We start from the raw sequence: 13765 nt of genomic DNA, 5'->3' as shown, positions 1-13765 counted from the left end.
ATATAAATAATTTTTTTTTTATATATATATATTTTTACATTTGTTTTACTTTTCAATTCACCGCGATATATCTCGTGTATATACGTTTAATACATGCATACGTATTTACATACATATTTACATACATACATATGTAAATAAATACACGAACGGTATTTCAATGTATTCGCGATGAGGAAAACAGCTGATCTTCTTCAAAACCGTCTCAGCTACGTCCGAAGATTCGAGTTCGTCTTAATTAAGAAAAAAACATTCTTATGAATACGACCACGATGATGACGATGATGATGATGACGATAATGATGATGATGATGAGTATGATGATGATGACGATGATGATGATGTTGGTTGGTAATGATGAACGATATCGGATTTGTTAGATCTTTACAATTAGAGTAAATAGCGCATAAATCCTATAATTTGCTTTCGTAGTAAATGCGAACACACGTTTTGTAGTTTACATTTTAAATACGGATCGAATAATAAATAGTGAAAAATCGGGTTACAAAATTTTCGCGGATAAAAATATTCGGCATCGGTAAACGAAAGAGAATATATTTCGTTTTTGTTTCTTTTTTTTTCTTTTTTTATTTTTGGTTTCTTTTTTTTTTTGTTTTCTTTTTTAATTTAATCGGCGATTAGAAGAAATCCTCGTCGAATACAAAACAACAAACGAAATTTAATTCATAATCTAATCAGGTCCTTATCTAATGAAAACAAAACAAAAAAAGAAAGAAAAAGAAAACAAGAAAGATAGATAAATAAAAAAAATTTTAATTCAAATTCAAATTCAAATTCAAATTTATTAACGGATGCGAGTGACGTGTGTGTGGCGTTGTGCGCAGGCGCGGAAAAAACGGCAGGAAGAGGTGGAGAAGATCCGACTGGAAGAGCAACAACGAAAGCAACAGGTAATTCTATAGAGCGTTTTTAGGATAACAGAGACAAACAAACAAAAAATACGAGAGGAGAAAAAAGTGAGAGAGGATGTGCGGGAGGGTGAGAGACGAGGGAAAAAAAATAAACGTGGAAGGATAATGAAATTTTCGTTTGAATTTTCTCTCTCACTTTATCTCTCTCTCTCTCTCTCTCTCTCTCTCTCTCTCTCTCTCTCTTTCTTTTCATCTTTCTTTCTTTCTCTCTTTCTCTTTCTCTCTTTCTTTTTTACTTTTTCATACTCTTTCTCATGACTTTATTTTGATTATAATACAAATTTTGGATATAAAAATAATTTTATAAATGCATTTTGTATTTATCTCCTGTTTTCGCAGGAACGCGAATTGAAGAGGCAACAGGCGGTGATGTTAAAGGAACAGGTGAGTTTTTTTGTTTTTCTTTTATATTATTTACTCTTGTTTATCATTGTTTTTTTTTTTTCTTTTTTTTTCTATTATCATCCAAAGAAAATTTTGTTATTTAAAAAAAATCGTTTTTTTTTTTGTATCATGCCTATCTACGATCGTATCGCCGCAAAGAAAAGAAAAAAAACAAGAAAAAGAAAAACAAAAAAAGACAGTAGTAGATCGTAATAATATATTTTCTATTAGAACGCGTAAGTGTGTGCGTGTGTAAGCGTGTGCAATGTGTGCAGTGTGCGTTTTGTAGATTTTATTAGTTTCGTAATGTGTTTCGTATACTCACTCCCTTTTAATTACCGTCTATCTATTTCTCATATTGCGCGTTTCATTCATCGATTCGTATAATTTCGGCGAACGATTTCGCGAAACGATCATCTCTCTTTCAACCCCCCGACCCTTTACTCTTTCTCTCTCTTTCTCTCTCTCTCTCTCTCTTTATATATATATATGTACACGTATACACTAAATCGGTAATGAAATTGTCCTATGTTTCGCGCAATCATATACAAACTTACTCCGTATACCTAAATTACATTTCGATTGAAATTTCTAAACCCACCGCCGTTTGATGCTTACATTAATTTATTTACGAATGTGGTATCAATCAAATTGATGTTTGTCTAATTTTATATTGTTCAAAGTTCAGTCTACAACTACGATTACTTACAACTCGAATTAATATCGTTAAAAAAACAATTCATTGAACTTGATACTACACTTTCCACCCTCGTCCTTCCCCCCGTTTAATTTCGATCAAAATTGAATATATCGTTTTCCGATTGTTCGTAAAAACTAATCTATTTGTCGTTGCTTCACATTCGCCTTCACATAAGAAGAAAGAAAAATCTTTTTCTTTTTAATGGGGAAAAATTTTTAGAAAAAAAAAAAAAAACACAAAAGAACGAAAATAAATCAAAAAACGCGTTTGATCCAACGTATCTCGATGTCACGTTGTTTAATTATTATGAATGAGAGGGACCGAGGGAAGTAGGGTGGAAAAACAAAAAGAGAAAGAGAGAGAAAAAATGGATATGGTTAGTTTGAGAGTAGTCGTAGTTTGAGCACTGGTGGACTGTGGATGTGTTTTGTGCCGCAGATGTACATGCAGGAGCTCACCAAGCAGCGCGAGATGCTCTACACCGTCGAGTTGGTATGTGTCTCATACCCTCTAGCCTAACTGAACTAATAAACGATTTAAACGTTAGAATAATATTAACGAGAGATTCTCTAACCGAAGAAAAAAAAAAAGAAAACGAAATTTCGATGAAGTATAATCAACGAATGATGCACGAAAGTTTTATTTTGTTGTGTTTCTATTTTTATCTTTTTTTTTTTTTTTTTCTAACGTGCCCGTGTTTTTTTATAATTTTTCGCATATCCAAATGTGTTTTTTGTTTTTCGTCAATAAACAAAATCGATTGTTCATGACGTCATTTATATGTTTTACTGCTTGGCGCTATAAAGCGATGAACTTTTCCTTACGTTTATTTTGTTTTAAATCACGTGAACAAAAAAATTCAAGCTTTATTATTTTTGTTTTTGTAAAAATAGATATATATACTATTTTTAACAAAGATGAGAGAATCATCAAAATATGTTCGCGTTTATAGGTATGCCTATATTAAAATATTATAGTACATGCATATGTACACACGTTTATTTATTTAATTGATTATTTATTACAGTTTGCACGGTTCTTTTTTTTTGTTTCTTTCATTTTAAACCAACGATCATAAACGAGGAGCATTTTGTGCGGAGTAGGTTACGCGAGTAAATCCGTATTTATTGTTAGTAATTATAATATTCGTGATTTTGCATCCATCCGGCACTATGCATACATCGCATTCAGTTTGTGTAGTCACGTGAAAGTATTTGGGGCGGTAGTAGAGTTTGCTATTTGCCCGTGCGTGCGAAATTCTGCTTAGACTAAATGAAATAGATATTTACATTTATACATCTCATCAATATACATGCATACATACACATTTTTAACACATAAATACATATGTAACATCATGTTTCACTCATCCATATTATTATATGGCCCATAAAGTTTCAGAAAAAAATATACACTACTGGTCAACAGTTCAGAAATTCCATTCAAATCGAATACACCATACGTCAATTTTAAAACGTTTTGTATTCAATTAGAAACATTAGTAAAACTTATTATCAGGATGGCTAGAATATTTCGTACAAATATCCTGGTCCTCTAAATTTATGTAAAAATTTCAAACTTTTAGCCGGAAGTGTATATAAGATATGCATACGCATTATTCTTACATAGACACCAATTTAGATATACTCACGCATATACGTATAGAACATTAAATTCGCATAACATTAAATTCGATCCTTCAAAAAGTAATACTTCAACGCTTTACTTTATTACACTTATTAAAAATATTTTGTTTAATCGCGGAAATCATAGGAACGAGAGAGAAGGAGACAACACATGGCGTTGGTCAGAGCACTTGAGAATCGTCGCAAAATGGAAGAAAGGGAAAAGAAACGATTAGAAGCAAGAGCCGAGAGAATAGCAACGAAAGAGAAACGAGCTGAACAGAGGAAAATTGAGCTGGAGTTGGTAGAACAAATTAGGAAACCCGTAGAAGACATGGAACTTACAGGTTTGTTTGTCTTTCACAATTTATTCAAATTATTTAACAACGTAATTTGATAAACGCGAAGATAAACGATGGATTATAGATCACAGAACTCTGCCGGATATCAAGAGAATACCTGGACTAAAATTATCGGGACAGGCTTTCGCTGATATCGTCATGGTCTTCGAATTTCTCCATAATTTTGGTGAAACTTTAGGTTTTGGTGAGTATTTATCAATATCCCAAGTGTAGACAAAATCAAGGATTTAATCAAGAGACCTAAATATTTTTTTCATTCTTGATTTTATAAAAACAAAATTATTAGAATCGAGTTAACAAAATTCTCAGGAGTTTTCTATAAAACCATAAATAACAGTAACATATAGGTGTTTCAATTAAAATTTTCCATTTTGTATATTTTATAATATCTAATGCAATACAACATATATTAAATTTTGTTTATTTCAAGACATGGAATCCTTACCAAGTCTAAGAAGTCTACAATTGGCATTGTTGAACGACGAAGAAGCCGAGGAAGAAATGCTTTCTGTGATGACACATCTTTTGGTGTGCGCTATCGAGGACCCAGGCATTCCACAGCCAGCAAGACACACAACTGGCCTTGGACAAAGTTTACGACAAGCTGACATAACTCATGCCAACATAAGCGAGATATTAAGAATTTATCTTTACGCGAACGCGACAGGTGAAGTAAAAGCACTCACGGGAGTATGTTTGGAACGTGAACGTGACAAAAGATTCGCTGATCATCATCAAAATGGTGGCGATTATGCGTCTTCTTGTTCGGGCAAGAACGCTCAATTCTTCGAGCATATGCATAAAAACGAAACGTGGAAATTGTCCGAGAGGCTCAGGGACAAACCATTCCTTGCACTTAATCCAACGCATAAAGCACAAACTTTGGCGTTCCTTTGCAACGAGCTATTGCAAAATAAAGCTGTGATTAGGCAAATCGAAGGTAGCCTGGAAACGGTAGCTCAGTTGAAGAAAGAAAGATTTGTATTAGATACGAAGATCAGAAAGTGAGTTGTTTTGTTTTACTTGTAAACACCAATATGATTAACATAATTGGACTGATTTTAATTATGTGTTTTTTTTTTGTTTCATTTTAGGTTGAGACAACTGCATAGTCGAAAAGTTAGAATGGAAGCGGTTGGCGTCATAGTGAACAAAACTGGTGATACGATTACTATCGAAAAGAAAGAAGTTGATGAGGAAGGAAACACAACATCGACGGCTGTTGGTACAACACCCACTCCTGACGAGATTCATCACGAGGATGAAGTTGAGGATATGTCAGAAAACGAAAGCGAAGGAACTCAACCGGAGGAGGTAAGTTATTTTATTTGTATCTTTTGTTCTACATTATATTCTTTCTTTACTGATTATTCATGAAAAATCTTGTCTGCTATCTTTGCCCTTTTCTAGTCCTCTTTAAAGAATGATAATCTCTGGTTGATTCAGGAGGAGGATAAAAATCTGTCGGGTGAAGAACTCGGGAAAAAGTTGGATAAACTTTTGAAGCAATCCGAAGAACAATTGCAAAAATTGAATAGCTCGTCGAAACAATTGCGTGCTCACACGTTCGGACAGGATAGGTATTGGAGGAGATATTGGGAATTGGCGAATGCCGGTGGTATATTTGTAGAGGCTATGGAAAGCGCGGAACCTGAGGTTTTGGAATTGCAAGCGGAATTAGACGAGAAGTACAAAAATATGCCGGTTGAGGAGAAGATTGAGACTAAACAGGAAGAACAAGCTAAACCTAACACGGAGAACAGAGAGAATGAAGCACCGAACGAAGCCAAGGATGAAAAGAAATTGAATGCCAACGAGGAGGATGACAATTCGAAATCTCAATCTAAAGATAAGAGGAATACCGATTGCGAGGAAATCAATTGCAAGAAGGAACCAGTGCAGAATTGTAATTTGGACAACTCGGGTAATAACATGAAAGAAGAAAGGAGACACGATGGTGACAGTATGATGACGGATGCCAAGACCAATGTGACTTCCGAAGAAATTAAGCAAGAAACGGAAGTTGTCAAAATGGAGGTAGACGTGAAGATCGAAGAAACGAAAAAAGAAAACGAAGAAATGGACGAGGAAATGCCGAAGATTGTTGTCAAAATGATGGAAGATAAAATAGTCGAGACTATACCCAACGGCGACAAATTTAATCACATTAACAATCTCCACAACGGCAAGGAACTCAACGGAACATTCATTTCTAGTGAGTCCCTATTAACCCTCCGTCGAGTAGTACTAACGAAATTAATCATTAATATTAGTCATGTCAATAATTACAGACAACAATGCCGAGCCAAATTGGTTCTCCATTTTGCCACGAGAAACTTGCGATACACCTGGACCCAGTACCAAGCAAATCTTCGGAATTGCTGAACCAACGGAACTCAGGATACCAGTTTTTCCACCTCCAGCTAGTCCGAATTATGACAGATGCGATAGTCCTGCGCCATTGATACTCACGCAAGATGAAGCTGTGCAACTGGAATATCTTAAAGTACATGGATTGCCACCACCTGGGGAAGCTAAACCTGTACCGAAAGGTAAGATGGGAATAATTAGACAACAACAAAAAATAATCATTCATTTTAATCATTATTTGTATTTTGATAGATCTGCGGTATGGTTGGTGGAGAATCACGGACGTAGACACGTTCCAAGAATTATTAGAACACTTACATTCTCGAGGAGTTCGTGAAAAAGAATTGAAGCGTACGACGTGGGCTACGATGGAATCTTTTTTGGCTGTAACCGGTAGGATCAACGTTGACCCAGGTAATGTCACTGCAACTGAGCTTCAAGCGGAACCCGACGATCCCGATACACCGATCCCAAAACCGGATAATCCTGACGATTGGAGCGAGCAGGTAGCGTTACGCGTGGATGCACAGCTTCTCGAACAGGTCGAAGCTTTGGAGGATAAGGTCGCTAATGCCAGCATGCAGGTCAAGGGCTGGAAACTTCCTCCGCGGGCAGGAACCGAGGAGGCTGATGAAATCGAGAAGTTAAACGAAATGGAAAAGATCAGTGCAGTTGAACAAGCGAGACAAAGGTTACTCTCTTTGGAAGCGGCCATTGAAAGGAGATACTTGAAACCACCTTTAGGAGTTTGGTAAGATTTCGAAAGAATTTTTTGTCCCTTAATTTTGTTGTTACTCGTAACATTGTCGTAATTACTGACACGTTGCTTTTCTTTTTTTTTGTTACAATACTCAAAAGACAAGAAAATAGATTTATGTAAATATTTGAAAATTAATGATTATTAGCACGGGAGATCCAAATCTGGCAGCGTTGAAAGCAGAACAGGCAGCCGCCGCAAACGCCAACTCGAACAATTCGGATCAGAGTAATCAGGCACCTATTCCCCAAGAAGAGACAACACCAAGAGGGCTGAACAACTGGCGAGAAGCTACCGCACGTGCACACACATCGGCTCAGCTAGCTATGGCGCTTTATATGCTCGAGGCCAGCATCGCTTGGGACAAGAGCATCATGAAGGCTGTGAGTCTAACACCAGCTAGAAACTCGGTCTGCGTCAAGCTACGAAACCGCTGCGTCTCACTCAAAGCTACCACTCAGTACAATCAACTATTGACTACTTCTCAGACCTCTGTGGGTATTCGCACTAACTTACTAACCGAATTGTCCTCTTGCTTCCTACCTATGTCTTTTTTCCCTTTTTTCGATTCGATGAACCACACGAAGCATGGTCGGGCTTCGAAAATCAGAATATAAGACATTGATCTTCCTCGATTTTACATTAATATTGTTCTAACTTTTAATAATTATTTCATTTTCATCTAGAATTAACTATACTTTTCTAACTTATCCTTGAACATTCAAACAAAAAATATTATCTTGGAATATTAAATATTAATAATACTCATATAACAGGTTCCATCGTTCCAATAAATAACTAAATTAACATACAGTAACACAATTATTGAGTAAAATCAATATTCGGTATTCACTCAAAATTTTATATTTTGTGAATACATGTAATGTGATCGTCTTGAACAAAAAGTCACGTTTTCAAAAAAAATCCATTCAAGTATGTGCAGGAAGGTTAAAAGTAAAAAAAATATATATATAATTATATATGTATATGTATATATATATATTTATATATAATAATATCCAATGGTGGTCAGAGTCTAACGTAACGGTAGCATGCAAAAATTAATGCCGCTTGATTATATATTTATTAATTTTTTCATTACAATAACGCTTTTTTCTTCTTATTCTTTGTTCTAATTCATTCTCATTAATTCACTATTTTAAAAAGCTTTTACATAGCGCGTAGCGTGATCGTTTAAATTTTAAGATACATTAATTTTATTACTCTTTATTTATATATTTATTTATTTTGTTCAATATCGTATTAATTTAACACAAATTAATTTTTATTTTGAAAGAGAAAGAGAGATATTACAATATAACACATCTCATTCTAACTGGCTCTCTCTCCCTCTCCCTCTCTTTCTCTCTCTCTCTCTCTCTTTCTTTCTCTCTCGCTATTTTTCTCATACAGCAATTTGCATTAATTAAAAATTTGATTTGCATATATGCTTAACATTTATTTTCTATTAACAACATTTCTACATTGTGCCTGTTGTGGTTGTACGCTTATGTGCTATTTTGCTACGTATTATTAGATTCGAAAGAACAAATTATTGAAGAGAGAAGAGTAGAGACCGTTCTAACGAATAAGGAAACTTATTTTCGTTAATTCGTTTTAATTCATTAATATATAATTATTATTATTAATATTATATGAATAAAACGAGCAGAGAAATGATCTCTCTATGTCTCTGCTCATTTATTCTTATTTCTTAAAAGCACGAGTATCATCTTTGTGTTTCAGAATTGCCAGTTTTGTCATAGTGGAGACAACGAGGACAAATTATTGCTTTGCGATGGCTGTGACCGCGGTTATCATACTTATTGTTTCCGTCCAAAAATGGAAAACATTCCTGATGGTGACTGGTGAGTTGTTAGCAAAACAAAGAAAAGAAAAAGAAAAGAAAACAAAAATACATGTTAACATTTTTTGTAACTTTTCGTTTAAGCCGTGTGGGTCGTATACGACCCACATATATATATATATATTTAAATGCTAAAAGTTTCCTATAGCCTGAACGGAAAGTTCAGAATAGAGGCGTATGTGACCCATACGACACGGAACGTGTTAATCCAATTTGTAAATCCACATTGTTTAAACAATCTCTTTTTCAAATTTTTGTTTAGGTACTGTCACGAATGTATGAACAAAGCAACAGGAGAACGTAATTGTTTGGTATGTGGGAAGAGGGTTGGGAAAAATTTGGTCCTCTGCGAGCTTTGTCCTAGGGCTTATCACACCGACTGCCATAATCCGGTTATGCCAAAAGTGCGTAATTTAAGTTGACGTTTATTTCTACAACAAAATAATTGTATTTTATGAGCATAAACAATTTGTTGTTCTTTCTATAATTGGTTATTTTCAATTCGGTATTTAAACGATTCATTTGATTTCCAGATGCCAAGAGGGAAATGGTATTGCTCTAATTGCCACAGTAAGCAACCAAAGAAGAGAAATAGTAGTCGAAGGAGTCATACCAAAGGAGGAAGCACCAGAGAGAGTGAGAGTTCTGATCATCCACCAGCTAGGTGATTACGTTAAAACCAAACAAACATTGTCAATTTGTTGACTTAACGGTATAAAGTATATTCGAGAACAGAAATGAACAAAATAGAACGAACGAACAGAAAACGTAATAATAATAAAACGATTAATAATTCATAATTAATTAATTAAATAATAACACTGAAGATAACAGTAAAAATAACAATAATAATAATAATAATCTTCCTCATCGTCGTAATAATCATAATTAATAACATTATATACGGAGTACATGATTTGATATATAATATTCAACGAATGCGAATGATACAATTATTCCCGATTTAAATAAACGAATTTTCAAACTTTTACGAATTACATTTTGAATATAAATATGTATATGTGTATATGTATACTGCTCTCTCTCATGCGAAAAACCCGGTTTGATTCTCGGTTAAATGAGGGAAACTGTTAGCCAAGTCTTTCTAATTTTAAATGACGTTTAATTGCATACAGGGTGTTCTAGGAGTACAGTTTGCGGATGCGGTTATCGTATATATATAATTATACATTAATTATATATAAATTAGGGTTTGTGAAAGATCATTTTATTTTCTCCTGATTCTCTCGTATGTGTGCGTATTTAATTATGGGGTAGAACATATCTTCTCGTCGTACTGTCCCAACCTTTCCTCTGTGGTGGATGAGAGGATGGGTGTTTGTTTTCTGAGATAATCAATTTAAACTTCTTCGTATAATAAAATACAAACGTATTGTATAAAAGGGCTAATCTTTAAGATCGTATTGTCGCACAAGAAGTAAAAGGGAATATAAAATAATAATAAAAAATAATATATATGTGTATATATAAAAGTAAAATAGAGTAATAAAAAAAAAAAGCAATCTCAAATATGTAAAAACAAAAGTCGGAAATAAGAGAGAACAAGAAAAGGCGAGAGAGGAAAGTGAGAAAAACGAGAGAGAGAGAGAGAGAGAGAGAGAGAGAGAGAGAGAGAGAGACAGAGATAATGACAAAGAGTCAAAAAGAGCTAGAGCTAGAAAGAACGGAATATTTCATCGAAAGAGCAACATATCCGAATCTCGACCGGAAAAAAAAAATAAAAACCAAGCACACACAAAAAATGTGCTCGAATTCGCTCGAAAAAAAAAAACGCATATTCGCCCTCGAGAAGGTTTATTAGAGACGGAAACAAACAAGCGCACCTGTAAAATGGAACTCAAAAAAGAAACAAAACAAAGCGAACAAACCAAACCAAACAAACAAACAAAATAGATTAATCGTGGAAAATAATTTCTGTGTTGTTTTGCGCCGCAGTCCAACGCCGTCAACGGCATCGAACACGCACGTAGAGGACGTCAGTTCGTCGGAACCGGCAACCCCTACTGCATCCCCGAGGAAGGAGGGAAACAATAGGACCCTTACTAAGAAGCAACAACGAGAGCTGGCACCTTGTAAGCTTCTTCTTGAACAGTTGGAGCAGCAGGACGAAGCCTGGCCATTCCTATTGCCGGTTAACACCAAACAGTTCCCGACCTACAAGAAAATCATTAAGACTCCCATGGATCTCAGTACGATAAAGAAGAAACTACAGGACTCTGTGTAAGTTTCAAGCATCCTAAGAAAAGACTATAAACGCTTCTACTTCTCGATCGTCTTGCATACAATAGTAATAGATTTGTGTTACGTAATAACTTGTTTAGAACAAAATAAAAGGCAAAAAAAAAAAATAAATAAATCAAATAAAATAAAAGATAAAAACCAAAAAAAAAAATAAATAAATAAATATAAGCAAAGTATATAGAGAGACAAATAATAATAATAATAAATAAAAAAAAAGCATAAAGAAAATAAATATTAAATAATATAAGAGATATATATATATATATAATATATATATATACATACATATATATATATAGAAAAAAAAAAAATAAATAAAAATTAAAAACAAAAAAGATATATAAGAGTGTCGGATGGAAAATAAGAAAATGTGTTGTTCCAACGAGTGCTTCTCAAACGCAGGTACAAGTCCCGCGATGAATTTTGCGCCGATGTCAGGCAGATGTTCATCAACTGCGAGGTATTCAACGAAGACGACAGTCCCGTAGGAAAGGCCGGACACGGGATGAGAAGTTTCTTCGAAATGCGATGGACCGAGATCACCGGTGCACCCCCACCCCATACACAGACGCATAGCTGAGGTTCGGTGCGTTCACGCAACACCTGCAACAGCTTCGCACACTTTTACTACTAGTGCGTGTGTGTGAAAATCCAGCAGCCCAGACAGAAAGAAAAGATAGAGGATAGATGATAGAGGATAGAAAATAGAAAATAAAAAATAGAAAGAAAGAGAGAGAGAGAGAGAGAACGAGAGAGAGCGAGAGAGAGAGAATGAGAATGTCAGAGAGTATGTAAAACCCGATAAGGACGATAAAGAGAAACATTAGTGAAAGAGAGAGAGAGAGAGAGAGAGAGAGAGAGAGAGAGAGAGAGAGAGAGAGAGAGAGAGAAAAGGGAGAATCAAAGGTGACGAGAAACCCACTTCCATTTTTAGCCAATCGGTCTCGTTCTAGCGACCGATCGAAACTCGATATTAAATATTATTATTATTATTCTATTATTATATTATTATATTATTATTATTATATTATTATTATATTATTATTATTATTATTATTATTATTATTATTATTATTATAATTATTATATCATTTATACCGAATTGTGTCTATTGTTTACGGTGCGTGCGTGCGTGCGCACGCGCGGACAGGCGGGTATCCGTTGTTCACCAACATCATTATTCTACCCTTCCTCATCGTAATTCGCAGTTATTCGAAACTCTTCTTATTAAGTATATATGTATATTATACTTCTATGTATATATATGTATATACTTCTTATATGATATACTCGTTTCGTCATTAGAAATCGCGCTTAGGGTGACTCACGTCTCTTTGAGGACTCGTATCTCTCTTCATCTTTTTCTTCCTCTTCTATTACTTCTACTACTACTACATCTACTTCTAGTACTTCTTGTATTTATAAAATCTGAATCGAACTCGAGATATTCTTTAATGGAGAATATCGAATTCGAATCGTCTTGTGTGCTCGTCGTCGAAGTTCATTTTGAATGAATTTATTAATGTTATTATTATTACTAATATTATTATTATTATTATTTTATTAATATTATTATTATTATTATTATTATTAATATTATTATTATTATTATTATTATTATTGTATTCTCGAGAATATACACGCATGTACACATACATAAACATGTACACACATACAGCTGAAAAAATATTTGCTCGATCGAAACCTTCTGGTTTTAAGGAAATAGAATGAGGAATAAATGTTATATCATTGCAAAATCATATTAAAATACTACTGCTACTTCTACATATTACTACTATTACTGCTACTACTTCTACTACACGGTCATTGTACTTAATGGTGACAAACGACTTTTGCCTATAATTCGTGATTGTATTATGTGTATGCATATGTACAATCTTAGAATGATGCTGATGTTAAATGGTAAAAGAAAGATTTTCGAAAAAAAAATCATTTATGTAAAAACGAACAAGAGAGAAAGAGAGAGAGAGAGAGAGAGAGAGAGAGAAAGAGAGAGAAAGAGAGAGAAAAAGAGAGAGAGAGAGAGAGAGAGAGAGAAATGTGTGTGTATAAAAATATACATGAAAATATCATTAAAACAAGCGGGGATAAATCACGCGTACGTGTAAACTTAAAAATAATATTAACATCATGGGAAGTGAAACTTTTACTTACATCATGGCGGATTTAATAAGACATCGAAAAGAAGAAACAGAAATAGAACGGCGTTGCATAAGAAACACCCAACGTTTTTGTGTCTTCTCTTATTCATTTTCGAAGATGAACGTACGACGGGATGGCAAAAACAAAGCTGAAGAAATAAAAAGAAACGAATGACTATTAACAATGATAAAGATGATAAAGATGATGATAACGATGATGATGATGATGATAACTCGCGTGATTAGAAAAATGAAAAAAAGAATGAAGGAAAGTAAAAAAAGAAAAAAAAAAAAATAGAAAAAGAAACGGAAACAAGAAAAATATAAACTCGTCGTGTATTTAC

General features: G+C 34.2%; 1 protein-coding gene across 14 annotated transcripts in view; it reads left to right on the top strand.

Moving 5' to 3' along the window:
• The window catches only part of LOC106788498 (bromodomain adjacent to zinc finger domain protein 2B-like), a 39604-nt gene extending 26795 nt beyond the window's left edge, over positions 1-12809 (top strand). For 4 of the 14 annotated variants that reach the window (XM_014751801.1, XM_014751797.1, XM_014751798.1 and 1 more), the window contains 16 exons: positions 846-911; positions 1272-1316; positions 2455-2508; positions 3790-3988; positions 4068-4187; positions 4434-5007; positions 5098-5317; positions 5414-6218; positions 6277-6555; positions 6626-7124; positions 7279-7624; positions 8877-8998; positions 9260-9401; positions 9531-9661; positions 10954-11238; positions 11662-12808. In XM_014751801.1, coding sequence (XP_014607287.1) covers positions 846-911; positions 1272-1316; positions 2455-2508; positions 3790-3988; positions 4068-4187; positions 4434-5007; positions 5098-5317; positions 5414-6218; positions 6277-6555; positions 6626-7124; positions 7279-7624; positions 8877-8998; positions 9260-9401; positions 9531-9661; positions 10954-11238; positions 11662-11839 — 4065 coding nt within the window. In that variant the 3' untranslated portion in view covers positions 11840-12808. Of the gene's footprint in view, positions 1-845; positions 912-1271; positions 1317-2454; positions 2509-3789; positions 3989-4067; positions 4188-4433; positions 5008-5097; positions 5318-5413; positions 6219-6276; positions 6556-6625; positions 7125-7278; positions 7625-8876; positions 8999-9259; positions 9402-9530; positions 9662-10953; positions 11239-11661 lie in introns of all 14 variants that reach the window. The other 10 variants (XM_014751809.1, XM_014751802.1, XM_014751808.1 and 7 more) reach the window with 8 other exon arrangements.
• The last annotated feature ends 956 nt before the right edge of the window (positions 12810-13765 follow it).

The sequence above is a fragment of the Polistes canadensis genome, unplaced genomic scaffold (assembly GCF_001313835.1).
Source record: "Polistes canadensis isolate GaletaPanama2010 unplaced genomic scaffold, ASM131383v1 scaffold_141, whole genome shotgun sequence".
Taxonomy (NCBI): Eukaryota; Metazoa; Arthropoda; class Insecta; order Hymenoptera; family Vespidae; genus Polistes; species Polistes canadensis.
This window is presented reverse-complemented; position numbering and strand designations above follow the sequence as displayed.